Source organism: Canis lupus, chromosome 24 (assembly GCF_011100685.1).
Source record: "Canis lupus familiaris isolate Mischka breed German Shepherd chromosome 24, alternate assembly UU_Cfam_GSD_1.0, whole genome shotgun sequence".
Lineage (NCBI taxonomy): Eukaryota > Metazoa > Chordata > Mammalia > Carnivora > Canidae > Canis > Canis lupus.
The window spans coordinates 46,890,507-46,905,639 of record NC_049245.1 but is presented as its reverse complement, the minus strand read 5'-3'; the positions used below and the strand labels follow the sequence as shown (position 1 = coordinate 46,905,639).

The 15,133-nt window shown below is 64.6% G+C and overlaps 1 protein-coding gene across 1 annotated transcript in view; it reads right to left on the bottom strand.

Annotated features, from left to right (window-relative positions):
* Nucleotides 1–5,794: 5,794 nt before the first annotated feature.
* Nucleotides 5,795–15,133, bottom strand: part of CDH4 (cadherin 4) — a 500,399-nt gene continuing 491,060 nt past the window's right edge. The window contains exons 10-16 of the mRNA XM_038572777.1: nucleotides 13,449–13,702; nucleotides 12,961–13,103; nucleotides 8,952–9,185; nucleotides 7,872–8,105; nucleotides 7,347–7,486; nucleotides 6,723–6,887; nucleotides 5,795–6,305 (exon numbers count right to left, since the gene is read on the bottom strand). Of these exons, the coding sequence (XP_038428705.1) occupies nucleotides 6,099–6,305; nucleotides 6,723–6,887; nucleotides 7,347–7,486; nucleotides 7,872–8,105; nucleotides 8,952–9,185; nucleotides 12,961–13,103; nucleotides 13,449–13,702 (1,377 nt within the window). The 3' untranslated portion in view covers nucleotides 5,795–6,098. The remainder of the gene's footprint in view (nucleotides 6,306–6,722; nucleotides 6,888–7,346; nucleotides 7,487–7,871; nucleotides 8,106–8,951; nucleotides 9,186–12,960; nucleotides 13,104–13,448; nucleotides 13,703–15,133) is intronic.

Below are 15,133 nucleotides of genomic sequence, written 5' to 3'. Positions count from 1 at the left end.
CCAGTTCCAGTCCCTCTGCCCTCGGCTGGGCATCCGGGGCCGAGCTCCCTGTCACCCTGTCAGTCGGGGGGACCTGAACGTCATGCTTATGCGGCCATCAGTGCCCAGAGACGCCCCCCGAGGGCCTGTGTTGGGACACGGTCACGGCCACCCAGGCCTCAGGCGTCCCCGGGGACAGGGCAGCAGGCGTGCGGTGTGGGCACGGGCCTCCCTCCGTGTGGCCTCTGGCCCGGGTCCCACGTGTGCAGGGGGTGGGCTCACCCTGCCGCCCGCCGTGGCCCCGGCCCCCCCCAGCCCAGAGGGTCTCGAGGGACGGCCGTCGGTGTCCACGCACCTGCCCGGGCTCGAGGCGCAGACACTGGCTGGCTGGCGCCCCCGCTCCCAGGAAAGGGCTGCCTGTGAGGGCCGGGCTCCCCTCACGCCCCTGGACACCGGGGGGCACAGGTGGGGGGAGGCGGAGCTTGGCATGTCCTTAGGTCTCGGGAAGTCGTCCTTGTCCTCCAGGGAGGCGGGAGTCCTGTGTCCCCGCAGCCTGATCAGCGGCCGGGTGGGGTGGGGGGTGGGGGCCCCTCTCAGGACGCTCAGGGACCTGGGCCCAGAGGGGGGAGGAGGCGAGGACCCCGCCTGGCTCCCACGAGGCACCGCCGTCTGCGTCCACCTGATAAGCCAGGTTCAGAGTGGAGGTTCCTTCTCTCCAAGGGGGACGTTCCAGGACTGAGGTCACGGTGCCCCCCGCCACGCGCCTGTCCAGCAGCAGGACGGTCCCTGAAGGGCGATGGCTCGTAGCAGCTTGACCCGGGACGCGGCAGTTTCTCGCTGGATCCTGCATCTCACGTGCTCTCCGTCCTCCCTTAAAACGCCCTCCCGCAGCGCCCACTCCCGGCCAGACCCGCCCCTCCGGGCCTCATCTAGGGCTCCAGGCCGTGGCTGGTGTCCCCTGGTCACCCACGTGTGGCTGCGTCACAGCACGGCCAGTGGCAGGGTCAGGTCCTCCCAGCCCTGCCCCCTGCAGTCTGCCCCCCGCCCTGCCCCGGGTCTGCCCTCCCTGCTCAGTGCTACCTGCCCCCCGTCCTGCCTCTGTCCCTTTGCAAGCCCTGGCTCTTTCTACCTTGACGACCAAAGGGTCTTTCTCAGGGCGGCTGCCCGCCCCCCCATGTGGCCCCGGTGAGCCTGGCCTTGACCAGGTGGCCAGGAGGGTGGGCTTTGGATTCCTGGGGGATCTGACCCTGTGGTTGTGACACGGGAGGGGTCCGGGGGCAGGACCAGGCCTCCTGGGCCCTTAGGGTGGGTCGTCACCTCAAGGAGGAGGAGCCGAGGCCCCGTGGCCTGACGGGCTGAATGCCCCTCCTGGGCCTGCGGTCCCTCGTGGAACGCACAGAGCGCAGGCCCCGCCGGGTGGATCACCCTCGAGGGGGCGTCCTGGCTGCTCCGAGGCCCCAGCTGGACTTCGTGGTTTCCCTCCCGGTGGGACAAGCCGCTGCGGGTCTGGGTGTGGGAGGGTGTCCTGAAGCAGAGCCTCACCCCGGGGGGCTGATTACAGGACTTCCTGCTCCCCCCGCCCCCCACTGCCTGTCTCAGGCCCGAGCAGTCGCCTAATTATGCACGTAATTAGCTGCTCGGCACCCTCAAAATTAGCGAGCGGCTAATTGTGCCTGTAATTATCAGCTGCACCCGTAATTAACCGAGTGAGTGACTTTTTGTTATGCGTGGTATTGTGGATGCAGATCTGCGCTAGCAAAGGCTTGGCTGGGGGGTCGGTCGGTGGGGGGCAGAGGTTGAAGGACCCGGCTCTGGCTGGGGTGCAGGGACCGCCTGCTTGGGGCTCAGGTCCTTAGTCGCCGGGCCAGAGGGCAGCCCCTCAGCCTCAGTGAACGTGGTCCACTCGGGGCGGGGGCAGGGCCTCTGCGGTCCAGCGGGGTGGGCCTGGGCCTGTGGTCTCCCCGCCAGCACCGCGCAGAGGCCCGTCCTGCTCAGGCTCAGGCCCGGGGCCAGGGGGCGCTGGGTCAGGTGACCAGGCCGGGCCTGAGGGAGCTTCTGGGGCTGCGGGGCCTGGCTGGGTGGACCCCGTGTCTCTGGGGCCGCGGCCTGCTGGTGCTGCCCTCCCACCACACGAAGAGCTGCTGGGCCCCTGAGATAAGTGGGGGGGGTGGCGAGTGAGAATCCTTCCATGGCAGCGTGAGGGCAGGAGGGGAACCTGCCGGCCTGACGTGCGACGTGTGAGCACCTGGGCCCGGTCAGGCCTCTGGCACGCGGGCCCCCGTCGGGGGGCAGGGGCGGGCCTGCTTTTGTGCGCCGTCCGTGCTGCGGGGGCCCAGGGCTGCGTCTGGGACAAGGCGGGGGCTCGGGAAATGCCCATCGGGGGCGCCGCTCCCATCTCAACACCGAACCCCGCGTCTGTCCGGTGCCGTCCGTGAGCCCCGTCGGCTTCTCGAAGGTCCGGAGAAACACAAGCAGGTGGAGGCCTGACTATTTAAAAGGGGGGCTTTATTAACTCCTCTGGAGCAGCGCGCCGGTGCCCCGACGCCGCCCCGGTACACGACAACTCGGCAAAGCTGCTACTCAGTTTGGAACCAAGACCTCCTGGCACTAAAAACACATTGAGAAAACATCGACGCTCTTCCCGTTTTTTTTTTCCTTTTTTTTTTTCTTTTTTGGTACAAAATGATACAAACAACAATACAAAATAGTTGTGCTGTTGACGATTACAAAAAAAGTTGGGACTTTTGCCTAACTGCACAATGCTCGGAGTTGCAGTGTGAACACATCATACTCCAGTGTCTTTCCCCAAAACAACCACAGTCATGCGGGCTGCTACACATTTTGTCCATTTTCAAAAAAGAAACATGCAGAAAAGGAAAAAAAAAAAAAAGATCAGAATGGAAAAAGGAGAGGAAAGGAAAAGAAGAAACGCGTTCCAATTATACACAGAGGCGGCTCCCCGCGGGCCGCGCCGAGCAGGACCTGTCACGTGCACCGCGCTGCGCGAGCTGCTTCACGGCACGCTCTGTGCATGGGAGAGTTTGTGCGGGGTTTTTGGTGCTCTTTTCAGCATTGACAAAAATTGAGACTCCCCTCCCCTAACCTTTTACCTCTCAAAGGACCGTGTGTGTGTGTGTGTGTGTGTGTGTGTGTGTGTGTGTGTGTCGGCCGGTGCTCACGCTAGGGAAACTGAGGCATCTCGGGGAACTGACGTGTGGCCGTTACCTCTGACGCCTGTGGTGGCCGGAGGCCCAGCACTTGTGCTGAGAGACACGGGAAAGCAAAGGCGCGGGGTGTGAGGACAGACGGACACGGGGGTCCTCGGCTGGGCGCCCCCGACCACGGCCGCGTCCTCGCCGCGCCACCCCCGCGGGTTTCTCCTGTTCACAGAACAAAATCCCCTACAGAAATGAAGGTGCGCCCTAGGGCTTTGCCAGCGCGGAGTCTGGGCCCCCGCGGCCGGGCCCCGGGTCTCGGGCACGGTGGGTCTACAGGCTGCGGGAGGCGTGACGCTGCTGGCACGCCCAGCTCGACCTCAGAACCGAGTGCGCAGTGAAGTGGGTGTGGGGGCACGGCGAGCCCCCCCAGCCCCCGGGGACTGTGTGGAGGGCACGCGTGGCCCCCGGCGTGGCCCAGCCTCAGCCTGCGTGATCCAGGCGAGGTGCGTCGGGGCCCTGGCGGTGGGGTGGGGCGGTGGGGCGGGGCGGTGGGGCGCCGGGCGCCACGGGGTGGGTGCGTCCCGGGCTGAGCCCCGCACAGCCGTCCCCGAGCACAGCCCAGGGCCCTGGCCACCCGGGGGGCTCGAGATTTCAGAGAAGCGTCCACAGCTGCCTCGGCTCCCAGAACATGTTCGTGCCGAGAAGTTCGACAGGAGGATAAACGTTCCAAAAACAAACAAAACACAGAAGATGCCAGCTCACGTCCTGCCAGCCCTGACCCCACCAGCAGTCCCCAGATGGCCGCGCCCCCAGACGCCGGACAGTCTTCGTCTGGCCCTGAGCGATCCCGGTCCCTCCCCCCAGGCGGGCCACCCACCCCTGACGCAGAGAGAGAGGCGTCTGCGGAGGCGCATCCAGCGGGGGGCACGGGCACCTCCTTCGTCCCCCCGCCAGGCAGCGGGGACGGGGTCGGGGACGGAGCCCTACAGCCATCAGGCCGCAGGCCAGGGCCCCAGCCCGGCCCGGGGACAGTGGCGGAGGTGGTGAGTGTGGCCTGGGGAGGAGCCCTGACACCCCGCGGGGACACCACCCTGCCTGCTACACACACGCCTCTGAGGCCAAAGCTGTTTGGAAAAGAGGGTGACCGTCGCCACGGGGGGAGCATCCAAGGCCTCAGGCCGGGAGCATGGGGACCAGGCTGAGCTCTCCCCCGACCCAGGGCTCCAGGATGGGCGCGAGGCCTGCCTGCTCGCCACGGGCCCCCCCAACGCCAAGGCCCGCCCAGGGCCAGGGCACCCCTCACCCCCTTTCCAGGGTGCTCCCAGGAGGGGTCGTGTCCCACCAGGGCCTGCGTGGCCTTTTATCACCCAGGGAAACCAACGCAGCGGGTCTCCCTGGCGGGTCCCTGGGACGCACAGAGCGTCTCTTGCTGTCCTTTGGCAGGCTGGCGCATCAGACAGTCCCCGTGCAAAGGGCAGCGGCATCCCCGGGAGTCTGAGCGGCTGCTCGGTGCTGCCCTGGGTCCCCAGGAGAGGACTTGGGTCACTGCGTCAGGTGGGTGCCGTCCAGATGCATCTGAGGCCGACGGCAGGGCAACGGCGGGCTGTCCCGGCCACTCGGAGCAGAGCCTCACTGTCCACGTCAGGTTGCGAGTCCTGGGGGAGAGGCTGCCTGAGGCACGTGCAGGTGTCCGCGCTCTCTGCCGTCCGCACGGGCCTCCGAGGGGCTGAGGGCGTCCGGGTGTCGCCAGCGGAGCCTTGCACGGGGGCCTCCAGGAACCCGCTGGCGGGGGCGGGGGGCTCGTGTCAGGTGTTCAGGGATGCTCGCTCGATTGGGCTGCGGCTTCTTGGGAGGTGCAGCCTTCTGGACCGAAGGCATCGGGGGCCTGCGTGGCATTTCCGGGGGGGACAGCTGTCTCTCGGGCAGGCCTCGTGGTTGGGGGGCCAAAGGGCAGAGATGGTGAGTGTCGGGGAAGCCCCCTGGAGCCCCACTGCCACCTGTGCACGGTGTCGGGAGCCGGGGCAGCCAGAAACTCGGTGCGAGCCGAGGGTGCACACGTGCCTTTGGTAGATGGGCTGGGCCCGCCCCGGGGGCTCTCCTGGCCTGTCCCCCCACTGCCCCCTGCCTGCCCCCTGCCTGCCCCCTGCCTGCCCCTGACCTGCGCCCGACCTGCCCCCTGCCTGCCCCCGACCTGCCCCCGGCCTGCCCCCTGCCTGCCCCCTGCCTGCCCCCGACCTGCCCCCGACCTGCCCCCGACCTGCCCCAGGCCTGCCCCCTGCCGGCCCCCGGCCTGCCCCCTACCTCGGGGGGGGGGGGGGGATCGGGGGGGGGGGGGCGCCAAAGGCCCAGGAAACCCTGACCGTGTCCAGCAAAGCTTGAGGACTCAGATGGGCTTTTGGGGTTTGAACCCCAACGATTTCTTTGTCAATTTTGTTAAGCAAATCACCCACTGTTTTTCTTAATAAAAGACCCAAAAAAGAAAGAGAGAGGGAGAGAGAGAGAGAGAGAGAGAGAGAGAGAGAGAGAGACAGGTTCTCCCCGATTCCTTAATTGGCGCCTTCAGAGCTGGGGCTAGCTGGGGTCGGGGGCGCTCAGGACTGGGGTTGGGGGGACGTACGTGGTCTGTCTGCTTGCTTTTCGTCACTCCTGAGTTTGAGGGAATCTGATACATGTACCAAAAGGCACTTTCATTTTTTTTTTTTTTTTTTTTTAAAAACAGTGCTTCTGTTCTAAGAAATTCAAGTTAAGACAGAGTGCCTCTCGCTGCTCTCCGTGCTAGCCAGCTACTGCGGCGGGTGGCGCGCCGCGGGGCGAGAAGGGCTCATGCCAGACAGCTCACTGTTGGGGGGGCTGGGGCGGGGAGGGACCCCCTAACACACCACTAAGTGACACGGCCGCGGGGAGTCGGGGAGCCCGGCGCCTCCCGCAGTCCCGCTCCGCCGGCGCCCGGGGCCAGGCCGCTCAGTCCTCCTCGCCGCCGCCGTACATATCCGCCAGCTTCTTGAACCTGGGCCCCCAGTCGTTCAGGTAGTCGTAGTCCTGGTCCCCGGAGCTGGACGAGTTCAGGGAGCTGACGGAGCCTGCGGTGGAGCCGCTGCCCTCGTAGTCGAAGACCAGCAGGGAGTCGTAGGGGGGCGCCGTGGGGTCGTTGTCCGCAGCGCGCAGGCCCTGGGGTCAGAGGCGCAGGGTTAGGCCCAGGAGGGGAGCTGGGGAAGCGGCCGGGAGGGGACGTCGCTGGGCCCTGCACACAGTAGGTGCTCCGCAAGCGCTCCCTGCGGTTGACTGAGGGGCCGTCAGGGAACCGGGGGAGGGGGGGTCGGGGTCTATGACCAGGGGCTGAGGTGCCCATGTGGCCCAACAGCAGAGCGGGGCCGCAGCAGGTGCACAGGACGGTCCACAGCCCGTGTCCCTGCAATGGGGGGTGAGCCCGAGGACCAGGACCTGGACGTCTGACGTCATCGTGTCCACTGACCCCACGACACCTGCTGTGTGCCCGGAGGCCCCCGCGCCCTGGCCCCCTGCTTCTGCTCGCACCGGCGCTGACCCTCCTGCCCCCACCCGGCCTTGCGCCCCTGGAGCACGCACCTCGCTGATGAAGTCCCCGATGTCCCCCGGGTGGGGCACCACGGGCCTGACCGGGTACTGGGGCTCGGCGCCCACGGGCCGCTCATCCACCCGCCGCACTCCCGGGGCTTTGCTCAGCACGTGCTCCATGGCCTCGGGCTGCTGCAGCTGGCTCAGGTCGTAGTCCTGGGCGCGAGAGGCGGGCCGTGGGGGCCGTCACCGGGGGCCCAGACGCCTGAGGTCCCAGCTGTTGCCGCACTGCTCTGCCCCCCCCACTCTGCCCCCCGCTCCCCAGGTCCTCCCAGTCCTGCCCCCCGGGCTGCCCTCATGGTCTGGGGCTCCGCACCTGGGACCCCGGCAGCTCCTGTGCACATGCCTTGGTTTCCCTGGGAGAGCCTGGGGCTGGGGTCACTGTCGCCGTGCTCCGGGGGGGCACGAGCACGTGGTGGAAGGAGCTGCCCGAGGCCCCTGATGGCGACGCGACCCAGGTGCAGCCAGGCAGCTCCCTGGAGCTCCCCCAGGGCGCCCCGTGCACGGCCGTCTGGTCACCTAGCGGCCCCCGGGGGGTGCGAGGCTGCGGGCTGGGTCCTGGGCTGAGGGCAGAGAGCGGCCCTGACGCTGGCGGACGCTGGAGCAGAGCCTCACCTGGTCCTCCTCACCGCCGCCCTCCTCGTCGTACTTGAGGATGTTGTCACGAACGTCGTCCTCGGGGTCGATGAGCAGCTGCTTGGTGTGGCGCTCCTTCTCCCTGCGCTTCATCCACACGACGAACAGCAGGACCATGGCTGCGGGGGCGGGGCCGCACCGTGAGCGGGGTGTGGGTGCGCGTGGGCACGGGTCTGCGAGTGTGTGGGCATGGTTCTATGTGCATGGGCACGGGTCTGTGTATGTCGGCACAGGTCTGTGTGCATGGGCACGGGTGTGTACGCATGGGCATGGGTCTGTGCATATGTGGGCACAGTTCTGCATGGAAGGGCACGGGTGTGTGTGCGTGGGCACGGGTCTGCGTGTGCCGGCATGGGTCTGTGTGCATGGGCATGGGTCTGCATGTGCCGGCATGGGTCTGTGTGCGTGGGCACGGGTGTGCGCATGTGGGCATGGGTGTATGCGCATGGGCACGGGTCTTTGCGTGGGGGCACGGGTCTGCACGCGTGGCTCAGCTGTACTCACTGAGCAGGATGACGATGCAGATGAGGATCGCCACGATGGCGCTGGTGCCCAGGCCGGCCGCCGCCACGGCACCGATGGTGGTGCAGTCCCCGTTCTCATCGCACGGGCACACCTTGACCTTGATGATGGACGTGTTGGACAGCGGGGGATTCCCAGAGTCGGTGACGGTGATGGGGACATCGTACATCCCAGCCTCCAAGTACAGGATGCGCAAGCTCAGCTGGGCGTAGTCACCTGGTGCGGGGTGACAGGACAGGCTGCCTTCAGTCTGCAGCCAGCACCCCGTTAGAGCGGGACGTCCGAAGGGGACGACGGAGTCTGACAGCATGACAATCTAAAGTACCTGTTTGGTTCATATACACGTGCACACGCGCTCAGGCACACGCACGCGCACATGCACGCCAGACCACTCCATAAAGTGAGGAGACACTGGTGATTCCAGAAGGAGCAATTGCAACATGTTGAAGAAATTGTTTCCTTAATATATAAAGAGTTCTACCAAATCAATTAGAAAAAGACCTTCTCAAAGATAAACAGGCAAGGGCATGGCACAGGCAATTCACAGAAGAACCGCAAACGGCCAATAAATAAATGGGGAAAAAAACGCGCATGGTTGAGAGATGTGAATGGAAACCATGATTTTGGCTAAAACACTGGAAAAATGCTTTTTTTAAAAATGACATTCAGTGTTGGTGAGGGCTTGGGTCACAGGTGTGCTCCTGTACCCCCAGACACGTGAGGCACTGGCGTGACCTTTCTAGGTGCATCCTCACAGTGCTAGGAAACTGTAGGACCTGGAGGCCCTTTCATACAACAGGCCCGCACCTAGAGGAGAGAGATGGGCCGGGGCCCCACCCATGGGGCCGGGCGCAGGGCGCGGGGACTACAGGTGAGCTCGTTACAGCGGCGGGACCGGGACTGTCCTCAAGGCCCCTCAGGGGACAGTCCCCAGGGGCTCCGGTGGGGGGACGGCCCGTCTCCACTGCTCGCTCTCCCACGGGTCCCGGCTTGTGGGCTGCGCCCCAGATGTGTCCACACCCCAGACGTGTCCAGTTGTCCCGGTGCCCGGGGCGGGCTCACCGTTTAAGCGGGTGATGGTCCAGTTCTTCCGCACGGCGGCGGGCACGAAGGGCAGCTCGAAGACGTAGGGGCCGATGTTGGGGTCGACGTCGGCGTCGGCCGCGGTGATGTTGATGGCATTCAGGCCGGGCCTCTCGCAGATCTGCGCCTCCTTGGGCAGCAGCTCAGGGGCGTTGTCGTTGATGTCGATTAGGTAGATCTGCAGCGTCCCGGTGCCACTGGCCGGGGGGATCCCTGTGGGACAGATGCAGGTGACCCTACAGGGCTGCTCTGTGTGCCCCACGGCCACGGGCACACGATGACACGCAGCAGGCCAACGCCAGCCCCAGGGCCCCGGGGACAGATGACAGGTCTGCACGGGACACACCACGGCCATGGCCCCCAAGAGTCCCGGACCTGCACCAACACCCACCGTCAGACACATGGCCACTCAGCTGCACACAGGACACGGCCTCAGATGTGCAGCCGCCACCAGACCCACAGCTGTGAGTGGGCACACGCATGCACATATACACAGGCATAGGTACATGCACATGCACGCACAGGCATAGACACACATGCACACACATGCACGCACACACACAGGCATAGACACATGCACACACATGCACAGGCATAGACACTTGCACACACATGCACGTACACACAGGAATAGGCATACACACGCACATACACATACACAGACACGCATGCACACGGGGGCATACACACAGGAATAGACACACATACACATGCATGCACATGCACACACACACACACAGACACACACGCACAGGCATAGACACACGCACACATGCATGCACACAGGCACACAGGCAGATGCACACGCACGCACAGGCATGCACACACAGGTGCACACACATGCATGTGTACAAGACACATGCACACATGGAGGCATGCACACATGCACATGCACATATATGCGCACACAGGCATAGACACACAAACATGCACCAAGGCGCACACGCACACACACACAGAGGCATAGACACACGAACATGAATGCACAGGCATGCACACACAGGTGCACATGGATGGATGCACATGCACACAGACAGAGATATGCACACACATGGGGGGCATACACACATGCACACGCACACATATGCATGCACACACAGGCATAGACACATGCACATGCACGCACAGGCACACACACAGGTGCAGACACACACATACATGCACACACATGGGGACATGCACACAGACACACACATGCATGTACACACAGGCATAGACACATATGCACATGCACAGAGGTGGACATGCACGCACATGCACATAAAGAGGCATACACACAGGCATAGACACACACGCACATGCAACATAACCATGCACATGCACATAGGTGCACACACACATGCAGACACACAGACACATGCACACATGGGCATGCATACATGTACACACATGCACACACAATACACATGGGCACACACATGCACACACAGGCACACAGGTGTACACACACATACACACATGCATGCATGTGCACACACCCATGTACATAGGCGCAGACACGTACACACACGTGCACACACATGCCCGCATACACAGGCACACACATATACACAGACATGCACACCCATGCACACCCACATAGCACCCATGTGCACATACACACCCCTACACAGGCATGCACAGACGCACACACATGTACATATACAGCACCCATGTGCATACACCCCCACAATGCACACATGCACATACACACACAGCCGCCCCCACATAGAGCACTCACATGGAGCTGTACTGGTGCACAGCTACAGAAGATGGTGCCCACCATGCCCAGCACTAGGCACCCACACCCCTGCCCTGTGGGGCCGGCACCCACTTCCCCGTCTCTCCATAGCCCGCGACCCTGTCCACGCCCCCGTGTCTCCCTGGCCCCACCCTGCAGGCGCCTGAGGCCAGGAGCCCTGAGCCACATGCGGACCCTGGGTGCCTCCCCAGCCCAGCGAGCGGGCCTCCGGGGCTCCCGGCCTGCAGGCCTCGGTGCGGACCTGCTCTGCACACCCAGAGCACCCCAGGGCCCCGTCGGTTCCCTGAGCCCCCAGGTCTGGCCCAGGGCCGCGTGCACGTGGGTGCGTGCGACACAGATGCCCCAGGCTTGGGGTCAGAGATCTTCCGGCTGCAGTACCCCTTGGTGGCAAAGCCGAGGCAGGCACCTATGACATATGGCCCAGCACGTGTCTTCACGGTCTCAGGAACCCATGAGAGCACCGGGCCAGGGCGCAGCTGGGCCTGGCCATGGAGGCCGCTATGGCGTGGGTGCCGGCCAGCACGGTGGGGGGGACCAGGGACCCCACAGCCTGCATGCACCCTGCTCACAGTCTCGCCGTCCTCTCGGCTTTCTGCTGCGTCGGCCCCGGGTTTGTTCAAAACCACCTCCTAATGCAGCCTCTTGAGCCTCTGGAGGAGACGCTGCTCCCCGCAACCAGGGCCGGTGCACCTCACGGCCACAGCCAGGCCTCGGCTTTTCTGGGTCCCGTAGGTCAGGGAAGGCAGGGAGGAGGCTGGCGGGTGGTTACCGGGCCCCGGCTTTCATTGCCGCGGAACGAGCCTTTGTGCAAGGGCTCTGCTTGCTCCGGGGCCTGGGCTGCACCCCTGACCTAGAACCTGCCCGAGCGGACCTCCACAGGTCGGCCTCAGGGCCTTTGCGCGGGCTGCTTCCAAACTCTGGGTCTCCCCTCTGCGCTGTTTCCCCCTGGCTTGTTCCCTCTGGTCCGCAGTCAGCTCCCCAGGAGCACAGCTGCAAATGCCGGCCCCTCCCTCCCTCGCCCTGCTTTGTTTTCTTCCAGAACCTACTCCCTGAAAGTGTCTGGTGGACTTGTTTCTCATTCATCTCACTGGGGCAAGAGATTGCTGAGCTGTCCCCCAATATCCATTCCCCCCTTTTGACGTTGATAGAAGAACCGGAGCCCCGAGATTTTATCTGAGGTCACCCTGCCCAGCTGTTGGGCCGCATTTCCCAACCTCCCTTGCAGTGAAATGTGGCTCCTGGCCGACGGCTCCCAGGGCTCTGAGGACACCGGCGCACCTAATCCTCGCAGCTGCAGGAGAGAGGGGGGCTCATCCCCATTCTACAGAGGAGGAAACCGAGGCACGGAGCGGTCAGGTCTCTTCCCACCCCTCAGTGGTGCTGGCACTGATCCCTGGCTCTAGAATCCTCCTTCTCCCTCACTGCCTCTCCCCTCCTGTGCAGAGTGGGCTGGGTACGGGGCTGGGGGCCTCGCCGCCTCCTGGGTCCCTGGGTCCAGGGAGCGGTGGCCTCGGGGCTGGGAGTCCAGTGCCCGGCCGTGAGGCACTGTCTGCCTCCCTTGAAGGCCCCAGTGCCTCTGCCCAGCCCGCCTCACCCCTGCCGGGGTCACCTTCACCCTGCGACCCCAGCTCCTGGGGCTCCTCATCCTGGCTCGGGCGGGGGGTCTCACCATCACCGTCTGCCAGCCCCAGGGCTCCGGCTGCCGTGTGTGGCTTCGCACGGTGCCTGCCCGACTCTGAGCCCCACGGGGCCCCTGCTCCCTGAGGGCTGCGAGGGCCTGGACAGTGGGTGCTCGGAGCCCCGGGGCCGGCACCCCAGGGGCTGCTTGGGGGAGGCCCGCCCCCACCTATCCTGGCCTGTAGTCGGCACGACCGGGCCGTTCTGCCAAAGCGTGAGTGTCATTCAGCTGCCCTCAGTCTACCCCATGGGAACTCAGAAACTGCTCAGGTCATGTTCCACTGAGACCAGGCTGGACGCAGCTTGGCCCCCTGCTGCTGGCCCGGCTCCCCCGGTGCCCACGAGGGCGCCCCGCGGGAGAGCTGAGGGGCGTGTATCTGCCTGGAGGCGGCGATGAGCTGAGCCCCGGATGCAGAGAGGGGGCGGCCTGGGGGCACTGGGGGACGAGGGGCAGCTCGCGGCACTGCACAGGGCACCTGGCACCGCAGGGGCCTTCCAGCCTCGCCCCTCCACCTTCTCCAGTGCTGGGCGGGCCCCCCACCCACAGTCACCCCCTGGAGCGGGGCGCACCGTTGTCAGCTGCCAGGAAGGTGGCCTCATAGACGTTGTTCTTGATGTAGAGGGACTCGCGGTCCAGGACGGCTGCCGTGGTGATCTGACCGTTGGTGGCGTTAATGTGCAGCCAGTTGGCTGGGTCCGACAGCTTCGAGTATCTGAGGAGGGAGGAGGTGAGGAGGTGAAGGGAGGGTGGCCCGAGCCCCAGCCCCGCCCCTGGTCCCCCAGCCTGCATGGACGCCGGGGAGCTTCCCCCCAGCCCAGTATGGGGTCCTGGGTCCCGAAAGCTTTCTCCACCTTCTGGGGTGGAGCCCCTGGCAACGCTGGAGAGACGACATGGGTCGGGGACACCGCTGAGAGCTCACCAGAGACCCTCCGGGTTGCAGGGTTCACTGGGCGCTAGGCGGCTCCTCCGTATGGGCAGCGAGGGAGCCCGGTGGGGGGAGGCCCCTTCCGAGGCCCGAGGGCGGGGCGTGGGGGGAGGTCGTGCTCTGCGGACCCACCTCACGGCCTGCTGCATGAAGCGGTCAGGGTCCACGGCCGAGAACGTGGTCAGCACGGTGCCGCTGGGCACGCCCTCCTCCAGGCGGATCAGCTTGTGGTTCGAGGGGAAGTAGGGCGCCTCGTTGACGTCCACGACTGAGATGGTCACCCCTGCCGTGGACTGGAAGGACATCTGGATCCCACTGGCCAGGGGCGCCTGGTTGGACACCATCACAGTCAGCATGAACGCTCGGTTCAGCTCGTAGTCGACCGCCTGCAACGAGAGGCCCAAGGGGGTGAGCTGGCGCAGGTGCCTGGGGGCTGGCTCGGGGGCGGTGGCCGTGGCTGCCTGGTGTGCACCTGCCTCCCCGGTCCCCTCCTGCTCCTGCCACCCGGCTCCGTGCCCAGGACACCGGTCCCAAGGGAAGCCGTGTGCAGACTGCTTCGTCTCTGGCTTCCTGTGGGGTAAAGGCCCCCCCCAACGTGCCTTCCCATCATGCCAGGGCCTGGCCGTAGCCGGGCTCCTGGGGGCCCCAGCTCCCGGGGGGCAGCCGTTCACGGCCCGAGCTCTCAGCAGGTCGAGGCCTCCAGGGCTGTTTGTCGAGGGTGCCCTCCTGGGTGCAGCGGGCCTTCTCTCCTGTTGTGTTAACCCCCAGCCCCTGTTTCTGGTAATTTGTCACGGCGGCCCCAGGACACTCAGACACCGGCCTGTGGGCGCTCTTCCCCTGCACGTGGCTCCTGCACTAACGTGATCCCCTGCTACACCCTCTTGGGGTGCCAGGACCCCGAATGACAAACGCTACAACAGTTCTATGGTCTGCGGTGCTCCCCACACTCTGGGGAGGGAGGGAAGTTGCACGGAGGCACTTGGGGCCCTGAGATGCGGAGCCACACGTAGCGACTCAAAGACCAGGCTGCCACACACGCAAGGGAACTTCTGCGCAGGAAGGTTCCCGGCGGGATCGCTGTGTCCTCCTGGAGGACGCGCACAGGAGGCAGCCCCGAAGCCCAGGGCGGCTGGAAGTTTGCAGCTGTGAGGACAGAAAGGGCGGGGAAGACCCACTGAGCGAGGTGCACAGACCTCCAGGATCTGCCGATGAGCGGTAGATACACAGCGTGCGGCCTTCAGTGTAGAGGGACAGGAACCGGAATTTGTATTTGTTCCTATTTGCAGAGAGGAAGACCAAGACCACACGAGCGAACCAGAAAACGCGTGAGGATGGTCCCCTGCCTGCAGAGGGGCGGCACGGGGTGGGGGGCAGGGCTGCGGCACGGAGCTGTGACTCACGTCACAAATAAAATTATATATATGCAACGTGACCTCTGAAAACCGCAGGCAAACTGGAGTAAAGGGAGACTATGTACCAGCTGGCAGCATGACTCCCCGGAGCAGAGCGATTTCAGGTGCCCAGCGCAGCGTCTAGATGGCAGTTCCTGATGGGATCGATTTTAAGGACAACGGTCGTTGCACAGAAGCCTTAAGCTCCCTTGGTCTTCGCACGGTTGGTCATGACTTGGGCTCGTTATTCTGAGCGCCCTTTTATGCATGTTGCAGGGAAAAGTGAATCAGCGCTTGTGACAACGTGGTTCCGAAGTCAGATTTTTCAGTGTAAGAGGAAGGAGACAGAAGTATGGAGTCACTGAATTTAAGTAAAAATCCTCCGCTGTTAGGTTAGAATGAAACGGCCGTTTGAATCAGTGGAAG